The sequence below is a fragment of the Malaclemys terrapin genome, chromosome 16 (genome assembly GCF_027887155.1).
Source record: "Malaclemys terrapin pileata isolate rMalTer1 chromosome 16, rMalTer1.hap1, whole genome shotgun sequence".
In the NCBI taxonomy this organism is placed as follows: Eukaryota; Metazoa; Chordata; order Testudines; family Emydidae; genus Malaclemys; species Malaclemys terrapin.
In genome coordinates, this window is record NC_071520.1 from 1,793,631 (window position 1) to 1,819,535 (window position 25,905).

At 54.1% G+C, this 25,905-nt stretch overlaps 1 protein-coding gene across 1 annotated transcript in view; it reads right to left on the bottom strand.

Annotated features, from left to right (window-relative positions):
- Positions 1-23,129: 23,129 nt before the first annotated feature.
- The window catches only part of CABP7 (calcium binding protein 7), a 73,993-nt gene continuing 71,217 nt past the window's right edge, over positions 23,130-25,905 (bottom strand). The window contains exon 5 of the mRNA XM_054006017.1: positions 23,130-24,693. Within this exon, the coding sequence (XP_053861992.1) occupies positions 24,566-24,693 (128 nt within the window). The 3' untranslated portion in view covers positions 23,130-24,565. The remainder of the gene's footprint in view (positions 24,694-25,905) is intronic.

The window sequence follows — 25,905 nt, forward strand, 5'->3', positions numbered from 1 at the left end:
GTGGGGAACCCCCCACCCACTATCCCCACCTTGTTTCAGCACTAGGCCACTGCCAGTCACAAACTAGCCCCCACTCCCTGGGGCAGACTACAGCATAGGCCACTCATCACTGGCAAGGTTGGGTTCGGACCTGCTGCCTTGGCCTAGCCCTGGGCTGCCCTCTGCAACCCCCAGTACCCCTTGGCCTATTACCAGGCCACAGCCCAAGGCTCTCCAGACTGGAGCTCCTCAGCCTTTCCCTGGCCCTGCTCCACTACAGGTACCCTGTGTCTAGCTCCCTGCAGCCAGGCCCGTCTCTCTCTGAAAGCAGAGAGAGACTCTATTGAGCTCCTGGCTCCCAGCCTCTTATATAGGTCAGCTGAAGCCTGATTGGGGCGTGGCCCAGCTGCAGCTGCTTCCCCAATCAGCCCCCAGCCACCAGCCTTCTCCCAGGGCTGTTTCAGGCCCTTTCAGGCAGGAGCGGGTGTCCATCCTGCTACAGAGCGTGCTCAGTGTCCTCTGTGGCTGCCCTACTGGCTGGAGCTCTCCCTCCTACTTCTCCTCTCCAGCTGCCCTGCTGGCTGGAGCTCCTTCTCCCTTACTCCCTGGGCTGCTGTTGCTGCTGGCTAGAACTCCCTCCCTAGACTGCTGCTGCTACCTAGGGTTACCATTCGTCCGGATTTACCTGGACATGTCCTCCTTTTTGTGCTAAAAATAGCGTCCGGGGGGAATTCGTAAATCACTCAAAATGTCCGGGATTTCCCCCCTCCCCGGCAGAGCAGAGCGAGCGGCTGGGAGGGCTGCAGGAAAGTCCCGGGCTGGACTCCAGAGCAGCTGTAGAGGAGCCGGATCCGCCCTGCATTCTGAGCCGGCAGCTCCTCCTCCCCTGCAGCCCAGTGTCCCGGTCCGGCAGCACTGTGCAGGGCCAGGGACCGGGTTGTGTGTTGTGCTGGGGAGCGCAGCCACGTGTCCGGCTCGCACAGAGCCCAACACCCTGTTCTGAGCAGCAGGGTAAGGGGGCCAGGGGGCAGGAGAAGGGGCAGGGAGGTTCTGGAGGGGGCAGTCAAGAAACGGGGGGGGTCGGGAGTTCGGGGGGGGCTTTTTGGGGGGAGTGGAGAAAGTTTTGGGCAGTCAGGGTACAGGTAGGGGGTAGGGTCCTGGGGGGCAGTTAGGAGCAGGGGTCCCAGGAGGGGGCAGTTAGGGGACAAGGAGCGGGCGGGTGGGGGGCTGGGAGTTCTGGGGGGGAGCTGTCAGGGGGCAGGAGTGGGGAGAGGGATCGGAGCAGTCAGGGGACAGGGAGCAGAGGGGTTTAGATGGGTTGGGAGTTCTGGGGGGGCTGTCAGGGGGTGGGGAGTGGTTGGATGGGGCGTGGGAGTCCCAGGGGTCTGTCTGGGGGTGTGGGTGTGGATAAGGGTTGGGGCAGTCAGGGGACAAGAGGCAGGGAGGCTTAGATAGGGGGTGGAGTCCTGGGGGGCAGTTAGGGGCAGGGGTCCCAGGAGGGGGCAGTCAGGGGACAAGGAACGGGGGGAGGGTTGTGGGTTCTGGGGGGGCGGGAAGTGGGAGGGGCAGGGGCGGGGCTAGGGCGGGGCTCCTCCCGTCCTCTTTTTTGCTTGCTGAAATATGGTAACCCTACTGCTACCACTGCTGCTGAGTGGGGGGGGCCTTGCCGGCCAGCCCCCCCCCCAACATTTCTGGAGGGAGAAGCCAGGACCCCACCTTCACCATCACCACTACCGCCTGTGGAGGGTCCTTCCTGCTTGGCTGCCAGGGTTGCCGGAGCTGCTGTTGCTGCCGCCGGTGCTGTGCGTGTCCTGGGGAGCTGCTGGAGCCTGGAGGTGGAGGAAGAGGACTGCGCGGTCCATCAGCTGCTGGGGGAGCTCACGAGACTCTGGAGACCACTGTGGAGGGGGCCATTCTGGACTGAGTAATTTTCGAACTGTGCTCTAGTGGTGGGGGTCTAGACTGCGTTTGTGGGGACACAGGGGGTGTGGCATGGAGCCTGCCCCCTGGTCCATCTGTGTGTCCTCCCCCCAAAGCCCCCCCCACCGTTGCCCCCTCCACCACCAACCCACAGCCCATTTCCCATCTGCCTCCGCTCCTGCCTCTGGGACTCTGCTGCTCTCCTGGCCTGCCATGCCCTTCTGACAGCGTTTGGGCCTGCAGCGGCAGGCAGGTGGCCCGCACATTGACTTTTTGCAAGCGCTCGTGGGCACACCTACCCCCCCTGGACTGACCCCTTCCCCTTTTGCAACAGGCCCCCCAGCTTTGCCCCTTGCTGCCTACCCCCTTTGCCCTCTGTAGCCTTTTGCCCCTCCCCAGCTTCAGTTTGTTTGCCTGCCCCGCCCTTTTCCCTCTGCAGTTTGGTTCTGTTGTCCCACCCCAGCCCTGCGGTTAGCCCCTTGGTTCCTCTGCCCCATTCCCAGCCTTGTTGCTCCCCTTCCTTTGTGCCCCCCTTGCCCTGATTGACCCCTCCCCTCGTGTGCCCATGCCCCCTCCCGTGCACTTGTGCCCCCCATCACATTTTGGTTAATCACTGTACCCCCTTCTGTTACTGTGACCTTCCCTCCCCTAGTGTAGCTAGAGGAGCCGGTGTCGGTGACTGTCCCCCCTAAGCCCTGGATACCCCCGCATCTCCCTGCATTTCGGTGCCCTCCTCCCCTGCCTGCAGCCTAGCGGGCAGGAGTGGTTGACCTGCCTTTCCTTTAGCCGCCCCCCCCTTTTTTCTCCAGTGTGTTTTCCCCTCTCTCCCTGCTCAATATGGAGGGGAACACGGCGGGTGAGCTCCCCCAAGTAGGCCCCGCCACTCCTCCCCCGCCTGTCCCCTTAGCCTCTACCTCAACCTCTGCTGCCAAACCACCTGCCACCGCTGCGGCAGCGGCGGGCGACGGGGTGACCTCCACTGCTGCCACGTCCCTCGCTCCCTCCCTGCCAGCCGGTGCGGAGGCCCCCCAGAAAACCAGGAAGAGGGGCACCGCTGCTGAGCCTTCCGCTTTGCCCGCGGGTGCATTACATCTACCGTTGCCGGCTGGGGAAGATGTGGCAGCACCGGAGGATGCCGCCATCCATTCTCCGCGGTCCCTCCTCGTGGAGGCCCCCGTTGCAACCCCTCCTACCCCCTTACCACCTGTATCTGCTGTGCTGCCCGAGTTAAGTGTTGCCTCGGGTGCTAGCGGAGAAGACCCTGGGGTGGTGGGAGGTGAGCTCCCTTCTATTTATGAGGAGATCGAGGCCCTGGGTCTGACCCCGGTCACCCAGGGGGAGGACGACCCTCTGCCAGCGGGCCTTGATCTGGCCGACCTCACCCCAACCCCCCCTTCTCCGTCTCCTGTTCCCCTGGGGTCCGTGCTGGAGGACGTGATCCACCCAGACCAGACCTACACCGTCCCGGGCCGTAGCATCTTTGATAACCTCTACCTGGTCCGGGATCTTTTGGAACTTGGGTGTAGGGATGGTCTGTCGTTCGCCCTCCTGTCCCTGGATCAGGAGAAGGCGTTCGACAGGGTGGACCACGGGTATCTCCTGGGCGCTCTGCAAGCGTTAGGCTTTGGACCCCAGTTTGTGGGTTTTCTCCAGGTGCTGTACGCCTCTGCAGAGTGTCTGGTCAAGCTCAACTGGACCCTGACCAAGCCGGTTAGCTTCGGGCGGGGAGTGCGGCAGGGGTGCCCCCTCTCGGGCCAGCTGTACGCTCTGGTGATCGAGCCCTTCCTCTGTCTCCTCCGCAGGAGATTGATGGGGTTGGTGCTTCGGGAGCCGGAGCTGTGCCTGGTCCTGTCGGCGTATGCCGACGATGTGCTCCTCGTGGTCCAGGACCCGGGCGACTTGGTGCGGGTGGAGGCTTGCCAGACCGTGTACTCGGCGGCCTCCTCCGCCCGGGTCAACTGGGTCAAGAGCTCTGGCCTGGTGGTAGGGGCCGGGTGGCAGGCGAGCTCCCTCCCACCCGCGCTTCAGGCCATCCGGTGGAGCGCAGGTCCGCTGCTCTATCTCGGCATTTACCTTTCTGCCACGCATCCGTCTCCACCGGAGAACTGGCAAGGTTTACAGGGCAGGGTGACGGAGCGGCTCCGGAAATGGACAGGACTACTCCGGTGCCTCTCCCTTCGTGGGAGGGCACTGGTACTCAATCAACTAGTCCTGTCCATGCTCTGGCACCGTCTCAACACCCTGGTCCCGGCCCCGGGCTTCCTGGCCGACCTCCGGAGGGTGATTCTGGAGTTCTTTTGGCCAGGACTGCACTGGGTCTCTGCAGGGGTCCTCCATCTGCCCCTGGAGGAGGGAGGGCAGGGCCTGAAGTGCCTCCACACTCAGGTCCATGTCTTCCGCCTCCAGGCCCTGCAGAGGCTCCTTTATGGTGCAGGTAGTCCGGCGTGGAGCGTATTGGCGCACGCCTTCCTGCGCCGCTTCCGAGGGCTCCGATACGACCGGCAGCTCTTTTATCTCGATCCGAGAGGTCTTCCGCGAGACCTCTCCGGGCTGCCGGTATTCTACCAGGACCTCCTCCAGACCTGGAAACTGTTCTCAGCGACCAGGTCCGTGGCGGCCACCGGGGGGGGCAGATCTCCTCGCGGAGCCCCAGCTCCGTGTGCAGGTGGCGGAGTCCCCCATGGTGCGCCAGAGGTTGGTCCTGGCAGAAGTCACTAGAGTCAGAGACCTCCTGGACTACGACCGGGGAGACTGGCTGGATCCCCTGACGCTCGCTCAGCGCATGGGGCTCTCCAGGCCTTGTACTCTCCGGCACGTACTTCAGGAGGTGAGGGCCGCTTTGCCGCCCGCTGCTCGGGTTTGCCTCGACCAGGTCCTGCATGAGGGCACACACCGCCCACCCTCCACCCCTGGTCCTCCGGACCTTTTCATTGGGCCCCTGCCCCGTGGACCCAACCGCCCCCCCCGCCCCTTCTCCGTGAGCCGGCTGCACAACTTGCAGCCGGTCCGTTTCCTGACCGCGCCAAGGAAACATCTATACACACTCGTGCTCCACACTCTTCACTTCCTCACCCTCGTGTCCCACCCCGATACGAAGTGGCGGGACCTTCTACCACCTGTTGAGGGTGAGAAGCCCTGGTGGGCCAGCCTCTATTCCACCCTGGTCCCGAGGCCCACCGGGGATATCAGCTGGTGGCTCCTTCATGGGGCCGTGAGCACGGGCGTGTACTTGGCGTGGTTTACCCCTGTCCCGGACACCTGTCCTTTCTGCGGCGTGAGGGAGACCCTGGCTCACGTTTACTTAGAGTGTGCCAGGTTGCAGCCCCTACAGCGGCTCCTCACAGACATTATGTTACGTTTTTGGTTACACTTTTCCCCTCACCTTCTCATTTATGCACTCCCTATCCGTGGCCCCACAAAGTCATGGGACCTCCTGGTCAACTTCCTCTTGGCCCTGGCTAAACAGGCCATCTGTAAAACCAGGGAGAGGAGGTTGGCCGATGGAGGTTCCTGTGACTGTGGGGCCTGCTTCCGATCCTCTGTCCGTTCACGTATCCGGGCAGAGTTCCTCTGGGCGGTGTCCACTGGCTCCCTTGATGTCTTTGAGGAGAAGTGGGTGCTGTCCGGGGTTCTCTGCTCGGTGTCCCCATCAGGTTCCCTTCCTTTGACCCTGTGACTGCACTCCTGTCCCTGTTTTTACATTAGTTGTCCCCCATAATTATTTGAGTTCCAGGCCCTGTGGATCCTCCCCTTAGGCTGGGGAGGGATCCTTTAGCAGTTGGCGGGCTTACGCCCGCCCACTTCCCAGAACCCAATATGTACAGAGCGTGCTCAGTGTTCTCTAGCTGCCTTCCTGGCTGGAGCTCTCCCTCCTTCTCCTCCTCTCCACCTGCCCTGTTGGCTGGAGCTCCTTCTCCCTTACTCCCTGGGCTGCTGGCTAGAGTGTTCCTTCCCTGAACTGTTGTTGCTGCCACTGCTGCTGAGCGAGGGGTGGGGGGGCCTTGCCGGCCAGCCCCCCCTCCCCACCATCTCTGGAGGGAGAAGCCAGGACCCCACCTTCACCATCACCGCTGCCACCTGTGGGGGGGGGGTCCTTCCTGCCTGGCTGCCAGGGTTGCTGGAGCTGCGGCCGCCGCCGCCGCCGCCACTGCATGTGTCCTGGGGAGCTGCTGGAGGTGGAGGAAGAGGGCTACAAAGACCATTGGCTGCTGGGGGAGCGCCCAGGACTCTGGAGACCACTGTGGAGGGGGCCATTCAGGACTGAGTAATTTTCGAACTGTGCTCTAGTGGTGGGGGTCTAGACTGTGTTTGTGGGGACACAGGGGGTGTGGCGTGGAGCCCGTGGGTACATTGCATCTACCGTTGCCGGCTGGGGAAGCTGTGGCAGCACCGGAGGATGCCGCCATCCATTCTCCGCGATCCCTCCTCACGGAGGCCCCCGTTAAAGCCCCTCCTGTCCCCTTGCCATCTGTATCCGCTGTGTTGCCTGAGGGAAGTGTTGCCTCGGGTGCTGGTGGAGAAGGCCCTGGGGTGGTGGGAGGTGAGCTCCCTTCTATTTATGAGGAGATCGAGGCCCTGGGTCTGACCCCGGTTCCCCAGGGGAGGACGACCCTCTGCCAGCGGGCCTCGATCTGGCCGACCTCACCCCAGCCCCCTCTTCTCCGTCTCCTGTTCCCCTGACCGCTGCTCCTGCCTTAGAGGAACCCCTGGACTCTTTGACCTGCCCGGCTGTGGGTGACACCTCGCTGATGGCCGCCAAGCCTGTTCAGGTGACGGCCGGTGCCTCGCGGCTGGGACCCGAGTTACCAGGGGTATCCCTTGTTGGTGTGGGGCAACCGAGTTCCTTCCCGGATGGGGGCCCCGTTGCAGATTGTTCACCTCCTGCTGCCGTGGCTGTTCCATCTGCCGTAGGGCCTGAGCCCGGCATCCCTGGGGACCCCCTCCCTAACCCTCAGACCCCTGGGCCCGACCGAGAGGAGCTACCTTCCAGCTGTCCAGCTCCTGGGGCCCAGGATCCCACCTCTGTCCCTCTTCCTGACCCTAATCCTGACCCCAGCCCTACCCCTACTCCTGACCCCGGCCCTATCCCCTCCACCTCCCGCGATGCCATTGCCGCCTCTGGGGATGTCTCCTTCTCTTTCCTGGAGGGTGACCCCCAGAGAGCAGCCTTTGTGTTCCCCAGTCCCGACCCACTAGGGGCTGCTATTCTCCCTCTGCCGCCGCCCCCCATTAAGCCGGGGTCTGAGGCAGACTGTGTGGCACCGGTCCATCGGGCGCCACGTCGACGGTCCGCCCCTTGCCTGCCCGTCTCAGTGGGCCACGAGGCCGTGCCAGGAGCCCCAAGGGGGGATGATCTGAAGCCAGTGACCTCACCCCCCCATACGCTGCAAGAAGAGCTGCGGGAGTTTTTAGAAGATGTGCGTGGCTCCCGCAATAAGGTGCCGCTTGCTGTCCAGCAATGGGGGGGATTTCCACCTGATCCTCCGGGCCGCGAGGGCCCTCATGCAAGTTTGCAGATGACACTAAACTGGGAGGAGTGGTAGATACGCTGGATGGTAGGGATAGGATACAGAGGGACCTAGACAAATTAGAGGATTGGGCCAAAAGAAATCTGATGAGGTTCAACAAGGACAAATGCAGAGTCCTGCACTTAGGACGGAAGAATCCCATGAACTGCTACAGACTAGGGACCGAGTGGCTAGGCAGCAGTTCTGCAGAAAAGGACCTAGGGGTTACAGTGGGTGAGAAGCTGGATATGAGTCAACAGTGTGCCCTTGCTGCCAAGAAGACTAACGGCATTTTGGGCTGTATACGTAGGGGCATTGCCAGCAGATTGAGGGACATGATCATTCCCCTCTATTCAACATTGGTGAGGCCTCATCTGGAGTACTGTGTCCAGTTTTGGGCCCCACACTACAAGAAAGATGTGGAAAAATTGGAAAGAGTCCAGCAGAGGGCAACAAAAATGATTAGGGGGCTGGAACCAGTGGCGTAGCCAGGATCTAAGAGCAGGGGGAGCAAACATAAAAAAGGCGCCCCCCCTTGGCTCCTCCTCCGGCCGCTCCGCGCCCCGCCCCGCCCCCTTGGCTGGCTCCTCCAGCTGTGCCGCCCCCCCATTGGCTGCCAGCCGCCATGCTGCTCCCCCCCCTTGCTCCTCCGGCCATGGCTGCGGGCCGCGCTGCGGGCCGCCTTGCTGCCCCCCCCGCTCCTCCGGCCACGAGCCGCTCCCCCTCATCCCCCCGCGATCCCCTCACCCTCCGGTGGCAGAGCTTCACCAGCAGCGACTTGGGCACGATCTTGCCCGCGAACACCCGCTGGCTCTCCAGCTTCATGATCTCTAGTAATAAATGGTGAAGCCGCCCTTGCCCAGGAAGCGCCCGTGCATGTAGCTGCAGCCGGTGCGCGGATCCACCAGCACTCCTGGCACGGGGGGCAGGGCCCCAGGGTGTTTCTGGGGCAGGCCTGGCCCTTGCACTGTGTCCGTGTCAGGTGCAGCCTCACTGCCAAGTTTCCCCACTGCCCTCACTTCCCCCATCCCCTTCTCTTCCCCATCCCATGCCCTTCGTCACTACTCCATCTCCTCCCCAGGCTTGGGGGGCAGGGGGAAACCGCATTTTGGGCTGTATAAGTAGGGGCATTGCCAGCAGATCGAGGAACGTGATCGTTCCCCTTTATTCGACATTGGTGAGGCCTCATCTGGAATACTGTGTCCAGTTTTGGGCCCCACACTACAAGAAGGATGTGGAAAAATTGGAAAGAGTCCAAAGGAGGGCAACAAAAATGATTAGGGGTCTGGAGCACATGACTTATGAGGAGAGGCTGAGAGAACTGGGATTGTTTAGTCTCCAGAAGAGAAGAATGAGGGGGGATTTGATAGCAGCCTTCAACTACCTGAAGGGGGGTTCCAAAGAGGATGGAGCTCGGCTGTTCTCAGTGGTGGCAGATGACAGAATAAGGAGCAATGGTCTCAAGTTGCGGTGGGGGAGGTCCAGGTTGGATATCAGGAAAAACTATTTCACTAGGAGGGTGGTGAAACACTGGAATGCGTTACCTAGGGAGGTGGTGGAGTCTCCTTCCTTGGAGGTTTTTAAGGCCTGGCTTGACAAAGCCCTGGCTGGGATGATTTAGCTGGGAATTGGTCCTGCTTTGAGCAGGGGGTTGGACTAGATGACCTCTTGAGGTCCCTTCCAACTCTGATATTCTATGATTCTATGATTCTATGAGCCGGCAGAGCGGGTTGGGGCCAGGTCACTCCACTTCCTGCCGCCCGGTGAGTGCAGGGTGGCCCCAGACCGCTCCGTTCTGCTCCCCTGGCTCCCAGCATTGGGACTTGTGGGGCAGGGGGGAACCACCACCCATCACTCACCAGCGGTGTGGCTGGGAGCCAGCGGAGCGGAGCAGGCTGGGGCTGGGTTGCTCCACTTCCCACCACCCGGTGAGGGCAGGGTCAGGTCTGACCCCTGCTGCAGTCCTCAGGGGAAGGGGCGGAGAGGGGTGGGAAGTGGCAGGACAGGGGAGGGGGCGGGGCAGGGGCAGGAGCAGGAGCAGCTTTCCTGGCCAACTCAGTCAGCCGGGGGATCAGGCCCCTTCTGACTCTGGGCCTAGCACCATGGCACCATTGGTGCCATGGTAAACCCGGTACTGTCTCTGCAGGTGGGAGATTAGACCTTATAGCACCAGCCGCTAGCTCTTGTAGCCTGGGCATTGCCATCAGACCAGGGAGCTAAAGCTCCTCCCTGTGCTCCGCCCTGACCTCACTCCAACCAGCCGGAAATGCTGAAGCAGAGACCCACTGAAACCTGCGTCCTGAAATCCATCAACTGAGGCAGAGGGGCTGAGCCAGCCAAGCCATGGCAGCTGCTCCCGTGACATCTCCTACAGCCAGGGCCGGCTCCAGGCACCAGGCAACCAAGCACATGCTTGGGGCGGCACCTGGTAAGGGGCGGTGGGGGGAACACGGCGTGGCATTCCGGGGGGGGCGCTCCGGTGGCGCGGCGCTCGGCGGGGGGGCGGGCTCCGGCGGCGTGGCACTCGGCGGGGGGGCGGCACTGGGGGGGTTCCAGCGGCGCTCGGTGGGGGGCTGGCGGGCTCCAGCGGCGCTCGGTGGGGGGGTGGCGGGCTCCAGCGGCGCTCGGTGGGGGGGTGGCGGGCTCCGGCGGTGCTTGGTGGGGGGGTGGCGGGCTCCAGCGGCGCGGCACTCAGCGGGGGGGGGGTTGGGAGGGCGGTGGTTTTTTTTGCTTCTTGGGGCAGCAAAAAAGTTAGAGCCGGCCCTGCCTACAGCTATTGAGCCACGCGGCGTGCTGAGGCCTGGGCAGCCAAGCCAGGGAGCACACGGACAGAGGTCTGAGGCTTGGCACAGCCCAGCAATCCAGAGCTGCTCAGCAGGTGTTAAAATGAGTGGGATCATGCGGGAGGTCAGGTCACCTCCGCTCCCGCCCCTGACTGGCAGGGAGCTCTACTCCTCCTACTCCCTTAAAGCTGCCCTGGCTGGTGGGATGGCCAGGGCAGAGTTTCTTGGCGGAGTGACCCTGGCAGCTGCTGCTGGCCTGTGGATGGGGGGGAGGGTGATGGCCTGGTGAAGGGGGAGACCACCTGAAAGCTGTTCAACCGTCTGGGCAGGAGATGTAAAGTAATGCATATTGGAAAAAATAACCCCAACTATACATACAATGTGATGGGGGCTAATTTAGCTACGAGTCAGGAAAAAGATCTTGGAGTCATCGTGGATAGTTCTCTGAAGATGTCCGCGCAGTGTGCAGAGGCGGTAAAAAAAGCAAACAGGATGTTAGGAATCATTAAAAAGGGGATAGAGAATAAGACTGAGAATATATTATTGCCCTTATATAAGTCAATGGTACGCCCTCATCTCGAATACTGCATACAGATGTGGTCTCCTCATCTCGAAAAAGATATACTGGCACTAGGAAAGGTTCAGAAAAGGGCAACTAAAATGATTAGGGGTTTGGAATGGGTCCCATATGAGGAGAGATTAAAGAGGCTAGGACTCTTCAGCTTGGAAAAGAGGAGACTAAGGGGGGATTTGATAGAGGTATATAAAATCATGAGTGATGTGGAGAAAGTGGATAAGGAAAAGTTATTTACTTATTCCCATAATACAAGAACTAGGGGTCACCAAATGAAATTAATGGGCAGCAGGTTTAAAACAAATACAAGGAAGTTCTTCTTCACGCAGCGCACAGTCAACTTGTGGAACTCCTTACCTGAGGAGGTTGTGAAGGCTAGGACTATAACAGCGTTTAAAAGAGAACTGGATAAATTCATGGTGGTTAAGTCCATTAGTGGCTCTTAGCCAGGATGGGTAAGGAATGGTGTCCCTAGCCTCTGTTTGTCAGAGGATGGAGATGGATGGCAGGAGAGAGATCACTTGATCATTGCCTGTTAGGTTCACTCCCTCTGGGGCACCTGGCATTGGCCACTGTCGGTAGACAGGATACTGGGCTAGATGGACCTTTGGTCTGACATGGTACGGCCGTTCTAATGTTCTTATGCATTGGTCTATCAGTACCCAACTGAGCTAGGGACAGGGTAGCCCTAGAGAAGTCATGGGATTAGGCAGCCAGCCCCCAAGGCAGCCTCTCCTAACACCAGCCCTGTCTGGGCATGGAGCTGAGCTAAGAGTCTCTCTGAGGTTGCCTTGCCCCTGATTTTTCTTGATCATTTTTGATCATGCGTTGACTCCAGGGTTAGCCTGCTGCCCAGAGCCAGGATTTAGTCATTAGCATTGGCAAATGCTCCCTCTCTCTAGTGGTTTGCGTTGCCTGTTCTTCGGATTTAGTACTTTGTAAGGCAAATAACCGTAAAATCCTAATAGAATGTCAACAGAAAATGCCAGGGCTTGAAAAAAAACACCGGAGCTCAGATATTGCACAGCTTGCATATTACACGGGAGGCACAGGATCAATAGAGGAACAGCCAAAGCACAGACACTAAGGGTTTAACCCTCTCACTGCTGCTCCTCGATGGGGAATGAACAATCAGTGGAATGCGGTGCAGCAGATGTGTTCTGACCGGAATCACATGGCTTGATAAGCAACACAGCAGGTTGGGTGCACCTGGACAGACTTAAGACATTTGGGAGCACATTCGAGTTCCTGTGTTCAGAGATAACATTTATTTTAACTAGATCAAATGACTCACATTTCATAGTGAATGTTATTCCAGGGGTGTGTACCCTAACAGTGAGAGCCCTGGAGACACAGCGTGGGCAGCACAGAATCCAGGCATGGGCAGCCTGGCTCAGAGCCAGAGTCCATCTAGTCCAGCATCCTGTTTCTGACCGTGTCAGCACCATGTGCTTTAGAAGAAGGTGCAAACTCCCTGCAGGCACAGCAGATGTTGGACAATCCGCCCCCACATTAGGGTCACCCTGTTCCCTGTTAATTAGAGATTGATCCTGAAGCACCAGCTTTAATAGCCCTGCCAGCATTTGTTGTCATAAATGCAGCAATGCACGATTCCCACACGTTGTCCCCCATCAACACACCTCAGCCTTGAGCTGGAGCGGTACAACAGGAGAAGTGAGAGGGGAGTTCAGCCTCTGTGACCCTTGGGCTTTCTGCTGCCTGTTGTGATGGAGTGAGCTGGTCTGAGACCTACAAGCTCATCTCACCCAGTCACTCAGATGGTGGATAGCTCAGCTTTTGCTCACTGATGATCTGCTTGGAATCAAACGGACAGTGTAAAGCTTCCTGTCACCGAGACCTGGCCCACTGAGCTATCCATCTCGTCCTTACACCACTGAAAGGGAGAGAATTTCCATGGTGCCTTCAGCTAGTTCCTAAACAACCCAAAGTGCCCTTGATGGGCTGAGTCGAGGAATTTTGCAGCTACAGCTAAACTCTGACCCTGGTGCTTTTTATAGTTCAGGCTCTTCTGCTTTTGGAAACCATTTCTTGCTTCCTCTCTTTCTTCTGGTGAAGTGGAGCCAATTTTCTATGTCAGGGTAAAATCTGCAGCTGGAGGGAAAATTAGCAAGACCTAATGAACCACATAGCTGGGATGCTGCACAACAAGACAGTAACAGCTAATCAAAGGGCCACACACTGCTGTCTTCCCTGGGGACGATTGAGGGCAATATAGGGGAAATAGCACCCCTGAAAGCCTGTTGCAAGAATGGTCCTGGATAATGTAATCTAACTATGGTACTTATATCATAGAACATCAGGGTTGGAAGGGACCTCAAGAGGTCATCTAGTCCAACCCCCTGCTCAAAGCAGGACCAATTCCCAACTAAATCATCCCAGCCAGGGCTTTGTCAAGCCGGGCCTTAAAAACCTCCAAGGAAGGAGACTCCACCACCTCCCTAGGTAACGCATTCCAGTGTTTCACCACCCTCCTAGTGAAATAGTTTTTCCTAATATCCAACCTGGACCTCCCCCACTGCAACTTGAGACCATTGCTCCTTGTTCCGTCATCTGCCACCACTGAGAACAGCCGAGCTCCATCCTCTTTGGAACCCCCCTTCAGGTAGTTGAAGGCTGCTATCAAATCCCCCCTCATTCTTCTCTTCTGGAGACTAAACAATCCCAGTTCCCTCAGCCTCTCCTCATAAGTCATGTGCTCCAGACCCCTAATCATTTTTGTTGCCCTCCTTTGGACTCTTACCAATTTTTCCACATCCTTCTTGTAGTGTGGGGCCCAAAACTGGACACAATATTCCAGATGAGGCCTCACCAATGTCGAATAAAGGGGAACGATCACGTTCCTCGATCTGCTGGCAATGCCCCTACTTATACAGCCCAAAATGCCGTTAGCCTTCTTGGCAACAAGAGCACACTGTTGATTCATATCCAGCTTCTCGTCCACTGTGACCCCTAGGTCCTTTTCTGCAGAACTGCTACCTAGCCATTCGGTCCCTAGTCTGTAGCAGTGCATGGGATTCTTCCGTCCTAAGTGCAGGACTCTGCACTTGTCCTTGTTGAACCTCATCAGGTTTTTTTGGCCCAATCCTCTAATTTGTCTAGGTCCCACTGTATCCGATCCCTACCCTCTAGTGTATCTACCATGCGTCCTAGTTTAGTCTCATCTGCAAACTTGCTGAGAGTGCAGTCCACGCCATCCTCCAGATCATTAATAAAGATATTAAACAAAACCGGCCCCAGGACCGACCCTTGGGGCACTCCGCTTGAAACTGGCTGCCAACTAGACATGGAGCCATTGATCACTACCCGTTGAGCCCGACGATCTAGCCAGCTTTCTATCCACCTTACAGTCCATTCATCCAGCCCATACTTCTTTAACTTGGCGGCAAGAATACTGTGGGAGACCGTATCAAAAGCTTTGCTAAAGTCAAGGAATAACACATCCACTGCTTTCCCCTCATCCACAGAGCCAGTTATCTCATCATAGAAGGCAATTAGGTTAGTCAGGCACGACTTTCCCTTCGTGAATCCATGCTGACTGTTCCTGATCACTTTCCTCTCCTCTAAATGTTTCATAATTGATTCCTTGAGGACCTGCTCCATGATTTTTCCAGGGACTGAGGTGAGGCTGACTGGCCTGTAGTTCCCCGGATCCTCCTTCTTCCCTTTTTTAAAGATGGGCACTACATTAGCCTTTTTCCAGTCATCTGGGACCTCCCCCGATCACCATGAGTTTTCAAAAATAATGGCTAATGGCTCTGCAATCTCATCCGCCAACTCCTTTAGCACCCTCGGATGCAGCGCAGCCGGCCCTATGGACTTGTGCACGTCCAGTTTTTCTAAATAGTCCCGAACCACTTCTTTTTCCACAGAGGGCTGGCCACCTTCTCCCCATACTGTACTACCCAGTGCAGCAATCTGGGAGCTGACCTTGTTCGTGAAGACAGAGGCAAAAAAAGCATTGAGTACATTAGCTTTTTCCACATCCTCGGTCACTAGGTTGCCTCCCTCATTCAGTAAGGGGCCCACACTTTCCTTGACTTTCTTCTTGTTGCTAACATACCTGAAGAAACCCTTCTTGTTACTCTTAACATCTCTTGCTAACTGCAACTCCAAGTGTGATTTGGCCTTCCTGATTTCACTCCTGCATGCCTGAGCAATATTTTTATACTCCACCCTGGTCATTTGTCCAATCTTCCACTTCTTGTAAGCTTCTTTTTTGCGTTTAAGATCAGCAAGGATTTCACTGTTTAGCCAAGCTGGTCGCCTGCCATATTTACTATTCTTTCTACACATCGGGATGGTTTGTTCCTGCAACCAAAATAAGGATTCTTTAAAATACAGCCAGCTCTCCTGGACCCCTTTGCCCTTCATGTTATTCTCCCAGGGGATCCTGCCCATCTGTTCCCTGAGGGAGTCAAAGTCTGCTTTTCTGAAGTCCAGAGTCCGTATTCTACTGCTCTCCTTTTTTCCTTGTGTAAGGATCCTGAACTCAACCATCTCATGGTCACTGCCTCCCAGGTTCCCATCCACTTTTGCTTCCCCTACTAATTCTTCCCGGTTTGTGAGCAGCAGGTCAAGAAAAGCTCTGCCCCTAGTTGGTTCCTCCAGCACTTGCACCAGGAAATTGTCCCCTACACTTTCCAAAAACTTCCTGGATTGTCTGTGCACTGCTGTATTGCTCTCCCAGCAGATATCAGGGTGATTAAAGTCTCCCATGAGAACCAGGGCCTGCGATCTAGCAACTTCTGCTAGTTGCCGGAAGAAAGCCTCGTCCACCTCATCCCCCTGGTCTGGTGGTCTATAGCAGACTCCAACCACGACATCACCCTTGTTGCTCACACTTCTCAACTTTATCCAGAGACTCTCAGGTTTTTCTGCAGTTTCATACCGGAGCTCTGAGCAGTCATACTCCTCTCTTACATACAACGCAACTCCCCCACCTTTTCTGCCCTGCCTGTCCTTCCTGAACAGTTTATATCCATCCATGACAGTACTCCAGTCATGTGAGTTATCCCACCAAGTCTCTGTTATTCCAATCACATCATAGTTCCCTGACTGTGCCAGGACTTCCAGTTCTCCCCGCTTGTTTCCCAGGCTTCTTGCATTTGTGTACAGGCACTTAAGATAACTCATCGATCGTCCCTCTTTCTCTCTCTTATATGTCCTCTATTCCCTGTGATGGGTTCGACTCACCACTGCAGCGCCTCCTGATGGTGTTCCTGGGGATTAGCTCTGTATGCCAGTGTGCCCTCCTCTGGTGGCATCTGCCGCCGTCACTTAGAATCATAGAATATTAGGGTTGGAAGAGCCCTCAGGAGGTCATCTAGTCTAATCCCCTGCTCAAAGCAGGACCAACACCAACATCCCAGCCTGGCCTTTGTCAAGCCGGGCCTTAAAAACCTCAAAGGATGGAGATTCCATCACCTCCCTAGGTAACTTCCAGTGCTTCACCACCCTCCTAGTGAAATACTGTTTCCTAATATCCAACCTAGACCTCCCCCACTGCAACTTGAGACCATTGTCCCTTGTTCTTCCATCTGCTACCACTGAGAACAGCCGAGCTCCATCCTCTTTGGAACCCCCCCTTCAGGTAGTTGAAGGCTGCTATCAAATCCCCCCCTCACTCTTCGCTTCTGCAGACTAAATAACCTCAGTTCCTTCAGCCTCTCCTCATAAGTCATGTGCCCCAGCCCCCTAATCATTTTCGTTGCCCTCCGTTGGACTCTCTCCAATTTGTACACAATCCTTCTGTAGAGGGGGGACCAAAACTGGATGCAAGACTCCAGGTGTGGCCTTACCAGTACCGAATAGAGGGGAATAATCACTTCCTTCCATCTGCTGGCAATGCCCCTACTAATACAGCCCAATATGCCATTGGCCTTCTTGGCAACACGGGCACATTGCTGACTCATATCCAGCTTCTCGTCCGCTGTAACCCCTAGGTTCTTTTCTGCAGAACTGCTGCTTAGCCAATCGGTCCCCAGCCTGTAGCGGTGAATGGGATTCTTCCTTCCTAAGTGTAGGACTCTGCACTTGTCCTTGTTGAACTGCATCAGATTTCTTTTGGCCCAATCCTCCAATTTGTCTAGGTCACTCTGGACCCTATCCCTACCCTCCAGCATATCTACCTTTCCCCCCAGCTTAGTGTCATCTGCGAACTTGCTGAGGGTGCAATTCATCTCATCATCCAAATCATTAAAAATTTTAAACAAAACCGGCCCTAGGACCAACCCTGGGGGCATTCCACTTGATGCCGGCTGCTGATCACTACCCGTTGAGCCCAACAATCTAGCCAGCTTTCTATCCACCTTATAGTCCATTCATCCAATCCATACTTTTTTAACTTGCTGGCAAGAATACTGTGGGAGACTATCAAAAGCTTTGCTAAAGTCAAGATATATCACATCCCTTGCTTTCCCCATATCCATAGAGCCAGATATCTCATCATAGAAGGCAATCAGGTTGGTCAGGCATGACTTGTCCTTGGTGAATCCATGCTGACTGTTCCTGATCACCTTCCTCTCCTCCAAGTGCTTCAAAATGGTTTCCTTGAGGACCTGCTCCATGATTTTGCCAGGGACTGAAGTGAAGCTGACCGATCTGTAGTTCCCAGGGTTCTCTTTCTTCCTTTTTTAAAATATGGGCACTATATTTGCCTTTTTCCAATCGTCCGGACCTCCCCCGATCACCACAAATTTTCCAAAGATAATGGCCAATGGCTCTGCAATCACATCAGCCAACTCCCTCAGCACCCTTGGATGCATTAGTTCTGGACCCATGGACTTGTGCACATCCAGCTTTTCTAAATAGTCCTTAACCTGTTCTTTCACCACTGAGGACTACTCACCTCCTCCCCATATTGTGTTGCCCAGTGCAACAGTTTGGGAGCTGACCTTGTCTGTGAAGACCGAGGCAAAAGAAGCATTGAGTACTTCAGCTTTTTCCACATCATCTGTCACTATTCAGTAAGGGTCCCACACTTTCCCTGACCTTCTTCTTGTTGCTAACATACCTGTAGAAAGCAACAGAGGGTCCTGTGGCACCTTTAAGACTAACAGAAGTACTGGGAGCATAAGCTTTCGTGGGTAAGAACCTCACTTCTTCAGATGCAAATAATGGAAATCTTACCTTAAGGTAAGCCATCTTACAGCAAAAAAACTTCAGGACCAGACTGCAAAGAGAAACTGCTGAGCTCCAGTTCATTTGCAAGTTTGACACCATCAGATCAGGATTAAACAAAGACTGTGAATGGCTATCCAACTACAGAAACAGTTTCTCCTCCCTTGGTGTTCACACCTCAACTGCTAGCAGAGCACCTCACCCTCCCTGATTGAGCTAACCTTGTTATCTCCATACTGATTTATACCTGCCTCTGGAGATTTCCATTACTTGCATCTGAAGAAGTGAGGTTCTTACCCACGAAAGCTTATGCTCCCAATACTTCTGCTAGTCAGAGGCCTGGTCCCCACTAAGCCCCCACTTCGGACTAAGGTACGCAAATTCAGCTACGTTATTAACGTAGCTGAATTGGAAGTACCTTAGTCCGAACTTACCGCGGTCCAGACGCAGCAGGAAGGCTCCCCCGTCGATGCCGCGTACTCCTCTTGGCGAGCTGGAGTACTGGCGTCGACGGCGAGCACTTCTGGGATCGATCCCAGAACATCGCTTGCCTGCCGCCGGACCCTCCGGTAAGTGAAGACGTACCCTTAAAGGTGCCACAGGACCCTCTGTTGCTTTTTACAAATTCAGACTAACACGGCCACCCCTCTGATACTTGATACCTGTAGAAAGCATTCTTGTTACCCTTCACTTCCCTTGCTAGGTGCAACTCCAATTGTGCCTTGGTCTTCCTGATTACACCCCTGCATGCTCTAGCAATATTTTTATACTCCTCCCTAGTCATCTGTCCAAATTTCCACTTCTTGTAAGCTTCCTTTTTGAGTTTAAGCTCACCAAAGATTTAATTGTTAAGCCAAGCTGGTCGCCTGCCATATTTGCTATTCTTTCCACGCATCAGGATGGTTTGTTCCTGCACCCTCAATAAGGCTTCTTTAAAATACAGCCAGCTCTCCTGGACTCCTTTCCCCCTCTTCTGCTCCAGGGACCCATGTCCAGGGCCGGCTCCAGGTTTTTTGCCGCCCCAAGCAAAAAAAAAAAAAAAAAAGGGGGGCCAGAGTGCTGCTGCCAGAGCAAAAAAAACAAAACAAAACCAAAACGACTGCCACCCCTTGAAAAGTGCCACACCAAGCACATGCTTGGAACGCTGGTGCCTAGAGCCGGCCCTGCCCACATCACTCCCAGGACTACGGCATTGTCTTCACACTGAACTGTGTCACACTCTGTTTCCCCCACTTGGGCCCTCTCACTATTCTGGGTCCTGGTCCAGGGACTCTGAAGATGGCCTCCACTTGCTCTGTCCCCTCCGACTCCTCTGTAGATCTTCCTGGGCCACTTCCCCAGTACCTTCTTTGCCCTTGCCTCAGGGCCTCAGCCTGCAGATCCCTACAGGCGGCCAGGAACTGTCTTTCTCTGCCTGCAGCACTGCTCTGTCCAGGGTGCTTGCTGCCCTCCACCTGCAAGGCAGCCAGTCCACCTCCCTCCTCAAGCTCCAGTGAATGACTGAAATTTATATGGGCTCTTCTTATATGGGCCAGCCCAGCTCTGATTGGCTGCTCCTATAAGCCCTTCTGTGATTGGCTGCCTCTTGCGCAGCCTCCCTAGGGCTCTATTAACCCTTGAGATCCCAGTGTGGGGCAGGTGCTCCATCACACTCCCATAATACCTGAGTGCCTCAGACTCTTTGCTGTGCTTACCCTTGCGACATCATGTGAGGGAGGGAAGTCTCCCCAGTCTATTCATGGGGAACTGAGGCCAGAGAGATTAAGTGACTTGTCCCAGGGCACACAGGGAGTCTGGGTGGGGGCATGGATCAGTGTTCACATCACGCTCCCTGTCAGTACCCAGCCCCAGCCGGGACAGCTAATGACCCAACCAGCGGGCCAAATTCGGTGATTAAGCCTGGTCACGTGCCACCTGAGGCATGTTGCTCATACACTAAGAAGAAGACAAGGAATTGAATCCAGCTTTCTTAATTATTATCTCTCGATTAATACCCTAACCACTGGGCCACCATCTATTATTACTGGGGAAGCTGGCCATAGAGGCTCTTGGAGATCTCAAAGGGGCTGTTTGTCACATGAGTGTGTCTAACTGGGGTTCTCCCTCTGTGTCCATTTGCCCCCAGGTGGGATGTTTGCCCCTCTGATCCTTCCAAGGAACCCTCTTTCTTCTAACCCAGGAATTCTCCCACAATAGTGCGTGTAAAACATAGTAAAAGAACCAAAAAAGTGCCACCATGGCTAAACAACAAAGTAAAAGAAGCAGCGAGAGGCAAAAAGGGCATCATTTAAAAAGTGGAAGTTAAATGCTGTTGAGGAAAATAGAAAGGAGCATGAACTCTGCCAAATGAAGTGTAAACATGTAATTAGGAAGGCCAAAAAAGAATTTGAAGAACAGCTAGCCAAAGACTCAAAAAATACCAGCAAAAATATTTTTTAAGTACATCAGAAGCAGGAAGTCTGCTAAACAACCAGTGGGGTCACTGGCCAATCAAGATGATACTCAAGGAAGATAAGACAATTGCGGAGAAATGAAATGAATTCTTTGCATTGGTTTGGAACAAACTGATAAATTAAACAGTAATAAGTCACCAGGACCAGATGGTATTCACCCAAGAGTTCTGAAGGAACTCAAATGTGAAATTGCAGAACTATTAACTGTGATATAAATAAATTAATGGAGATATCCCATCTCCTAGAATTGGAAGGGACCTTGAAAGGTCATTGAGTCCAGTCCCCTGCCTTCACTAGCAGGACCAAGTACTGATTTTTGCCCCAGATCCCTAAGTGGCCCCCTCAAGGATTGAATTTACAATCCTGGGTTTAGCAGGCCAATGCTCAAACCACTGAGCTATCCCTCCCCCAATGTAATCTATCATTTAAATCAGCTTCTGTACCAGATGACTGGAGGATAGCTAATGTGACGCCAATTTTTAAAAAGGGCTCCAGAGGTGATCCTGGCAAATATAGGCCGGTAAGCCTGACTTCAGTACTGGGCAAACTGGTTGAAACTATAGTATAGTAAAGAAAAGAATTATCAGACACAGAGATGAACATGATTTGTTGGGGAAGAATAAACATGTTTTCTGTAAAGGGAAATCATGTCTCACCAATGTACTAGAATTCTTTGAGGGAGTCAACAAACATGTGTACAAGGGTGATCCAGTGGATATAGTGTACTTAGATTTTCAGAAAGCCTTTGACAAGGTCCCTCACCAAAGGCTCTTAAGCAAAATAAGCTGTCATGGGATAAGAGGGAAGGTGCTCTCATGGATCAGTAACTGGTTAAAAGATAGGAAACAAAGGGTAGGAATAAATGGTCAGTTTTCAGAATGGAGAGAGGTAAATAGTGGTGTCCCCCAGGGGTCTGTACTGGGACCAGTACTGTTCAACATATTCATAAGGATCTGGAAAAAGGGGTAAACAGTGAGATGGCAAAATTTGCAGATGATACAAAACTTCTCAAGATAGTTAAGTCCAAAGCAGACTGCAAAGAGTTACAAAGGGATCTCACAAAACTTAATTCTCTGAAAACATCCACGCAATGTGCTGCGGCAGTCAAAAAAAAAAGCAAACAGAATGTTGGGAATCATTAAGAAAGAGGTAGATAACAAGACAAAATATCATACTGCCTCTATATAAATCCATGATATGCCCACATCTTGAATACTATGTGCAGGTCTGGTCACCCCAACTCAAAAAAGATATATTGGAATAGAAAAAGATACAGAAAAGGGCAATAAAAATGATTAGGGGTATGGAACGGCTTCTGTATGAGGAGAGATTAACAAGACTGGGACTTTTCAGCTTGGAAAAGATGACTAAGGGGCAGGGTGACCAGATGTCCTGTTTTTAAAGGGACAGTCCCATTTTTTGGGACTTTTTTTTATATAGGTGCCTATTACCCCTCACCCCCTGTCCCGTTTTTTCATGATTGCTATCTGGTAACCCTACTAAGGGGGGTGGGGGTATGATAGAGGCCTATAAAATCATGACTGGTGTGGAGAAAGTAAATAAGGAAGTGTTATTTACCCCTTCTCATAACACAAGAACTAGGGGTCATCAAATGAAATTATGGTGGGGCAGGTCTCTGGCCTGTGCTACACACAGGGCTGGCTCCAGCTTTTTTACCGCCCCAAGCAGCGAAGCAACAAGAAAAATTTTTAAAAAAAGCCGCGATTGGTGGCACTTTGGCGGCAACTCTACCGCGCTGCTTCATTCTTTGTAGACAATTAGGAAGCGGGTCCTTCCCTCCGAGGGGGACTGAGGGAACTGCCGCCAAATTGCTGCCAAAGACACCTGCTTCCTTCGCTGGTGCCTGGAGCCGGCACTGGCTACACAGGAGGTCAGATTAGATGATCACAATGGGCCCTTCTGGCCTTGGAATCTCTGCACCTAAGTTACTTAGCTGCTGCCACCATTAGCCATAACTTGCCTGGGCAGGATGGAAGCTGCTCCCAGTTCCCCGCTGATGCTGTGGTCTGGGTTATATTTTTCTGCCAGCCCCCAGATCTGCGCACACCAAGCCCACGTGGGTCAGGATCCTGGGTCTATGGGAGGTCTTTTGGGAGTGGCAATGAGAAGAGCACAGTGTAGCCAGTGCAGCTTTGAAGGTTGTATGTGAAACGATGGCCATATATTCCAGCCTATGGCATGGCGCTGGGTGTCTCTGGGCTGGGCATGAGCGGAAACCAGCCTCACTGGTGCTGCCTGAAGAGTTTGTCTTAAGGGAACATTGTTTTCCAAGGTGGTGTCTCTAAAGACACCTGCCAGTTACATAGAGCCACAGCTAACTCCAGCCCACCCACCCTGGGTACACCCACCTCCCTCTGAACCCAGCCATGCCCTTACCCCATTCACCCCATGTCCCACCCACCTCCCTTTGCAATCACCCCCAGCACTTAGTCACCCCAACACACCCCTCAGCTCCACCCACTTCCCTTTGTAACCACTCAGACTTGACCTACCTGTACCCAGCCCCTCCCCACTCCCCACCCAACACACCCTGTACCCCCCGACCCACCCATGACTCCCACCTATAGCTCCAGCACCAGCCACCCTCATTTCCCAGCCCCCACCCCTCACTCACCTGGGGCTGCACATGGCCCCCTTGTGTCCCATAGAGAGGCTACCGGGGTGCTGGGGTCCAGTCCTGCCCCAGCACCTTGCAGGATTTGTCCCAGGTCAGGATCGCTCCCAATCACAGCTGGACCTGGCCACACTCAGATCAGTTTATAAATTCCATTTTTATTTGGACTGAACATAAAAAAAAAAAAAGGAAACCCAAACCCACACTGGTCTGATGCTACATCCAGGCTGTAGAGGTGTGAGTGCATGTGGTGGTCAGGAACGGACATGGGGAGGGAGCACACAGAGGTGACATGGGACGAGAGGGCTGTGTCAGGAAGGCAGTTCAGAAGTGGCTCTCCAGACAGGACACAGAGGGGCTGAGAGCTGAGGCAGCCCCCCTCTTAAAGAGGGGTGGTAATGTGATCAAGGACAGACTATGGCAGCTACATTCTGCAATGATGACTATCTTTGGGGCCCAGAGGGTTACTGGGCTAATAACCCAGCTGTTATACAGCACTTTTAATCAGGGGAAGCATCATTATCTCCATTTTACAGCTGGGGAAACTGAGGCACAGAGACTTACTTAAGTTCACCCAGTAGGCCAGTGACATAGCTGGGAATAGAACCCAAGTCCCAGTCCACTGGTCTGTCCATTAGGCCACACTGGAAGATGGGGGCAATTGGGCATAGTCTATAGGACAGTCCCAGAGGGGGCTGAACAGGCCAAAAGCAGATGAGTCACGCATAGTGTGAACTCCCTCAGCGAGCCTGGATGCCCCTTTCTGATAGGGAGCTTTATCCACACCCTGGCATGAGCAGCTAGGGAATGTCTCACATGTGGATTTTCTGGTGGCAATGGGGCCTGAGTTGCAGTACAGACTGAGTGTAAAACCTGACGATTCCTGCAGCCTGTCTTTGCCAATGCCCCCACACCCAGGGCCATATACAACAGGCTTCCTGATGACAACAGCACACAGCTGGGGTGAAAAGTGTGTGGTTTCTGGGACATGTGGAGATGGTTATGGGGAGATGGTGCTACAGCTAGTGGTGGAATCCAGCCCTTGTTATTGAGGTCCATGCAATGCCCGAATCTCAAATAGAAAATCTCGATGAGTGTGTATTGCTTACAGGATGATTTGGTTTATCATAAATATAGAGATATAGAATATATTATATATCTGATAGGCCTCTAATCTCCGGTTATAAAAGCACACGCTATTGCATCACTCAGACTGAGGGGGGGACTCCATGCACGGTACATGCACTTTTGTTTTAATCTAAATGTTCCGCAAACAGCCATGCGAGTCCAGGTGACCTCTCTTGCCCCGAGGCGAGTGGGAGCCGCCCCAGGGGAACCCATGCGCTCAGCAGACACGATGGCCCCATCTCCTGGAAGGGCGCTCCCAGCGGAGGAGGGGAAGGGCGGATGTGGGTGAGGAGTTGGTGGGTGTGCACAGAACACGTTCCATGGAGGAATAATTTGGTTTTTTCCTCCCCTCTTTGTGTATATATTCTATAATATATATATATATATATATATTTATATATGTCTGTCTGTCTTTGTTCTTCTGGTAAGCAGTCTGTCTGTCTGGGCTACTTCATCCCGCTCCTCAGCACCTGATTGGCAGCAATCAGCATGACGCTGATGATGAAAGCGATGGCGAAGGCGCAGATGAGGCTCTTCCGGACGCACGTCTGTCGGATTTGCTGGTTCGAGCAGGCTGTGGGGGGGAGGGGGAGGAGAGAGAGGAAGGGGAGATGCAGGTTAGTTTGGTGTCCTCTGTCACTCCCCTAGTCCCAGGCTCATCTGAAAGATTCACCCACACCCTTCACACACAGTGACTTCAGGTAGCCTTCTGCTTCCTTCCATTTGCTCTCCCTGCTTGCAGCCCTTCTGGCTAGGAAGTTTCTGTCCTGGCATCCCCTTCCTGGGATACCGCAGGTGCGGGAGTCACTGTGCAGGCTCCCTCCTCAATGCCCTGGCATGGTGCTTTGCCATTTAGCATGCAGAGCGGCAGCTGGCCCTCAAAGCACCCAAGTGGCCTCCTCCTGCATTATAATTCCGAGCAGCCCAGAGCCAGAGTCACTTTCTTAATTAAAATTTTAAAAAAAAGAGTAATAGGGCTCAGTCTCTCTAGATGGCGCAGTCCCTGGTTCCTCAGGGAGAGGCATCGGGCAGCGTGTCAGCACCTTTCCTCACCAAGAAGGCCTGTGATGTTGGGTACTCGCAAAAGTCACCATGTTCTAGATGCACAAAGATCCCAATGGTCTCTGCAGTGGATGAGGGTAGAGACTGTACTGCTTTTACTGATTCATAGCCTTTGTGGGGCAACAACATCCACAGGCCATGTGGGTGTGGAACCCGGTGATCTCCACCAGCCACATGTGCATGGAATGTGGTGATCGCCAGTGTGTGGGGATGCTGTATGGTAATATTTGTGACCTCTGTGGTTTACATGTGACTAGACAGGGTGATGTGTCTGAAACATGAAGTATATATGGGTAGATGTGTGTAGAATACGGGGAGCTCAGAAGCTTCTATGTGTACATGCCCAGAATGTGATGACTTAACATTCTCTTGGGTGTACTGGGGAACAGGGCATGGACAGGGGAGCCACATATTAATCAGCCATATTTGTTGGCCTCACATTGAGAGCAGTAGCCAATCAGTGCAGAGGAATTTACTGCAGCTAATCAGAGCAGATATATTTGCATAATTGTAATCTATCTACTCAAGAAAGTACAAAGCCCTACACTGTGATTGCCTAACAATACTGTGATTGTCAGCCAATCAGAACACTGGGATTTGCATACTGTACCGTGACTGATAAATAACTCTATAGTCATACAACTCAGAACTCCTCAGCCAATCAGAGTGCAGGGAATCCCCTAATGAGAGAGGAGTGTACAGTTAGAAATCAGTAAGTGCACTT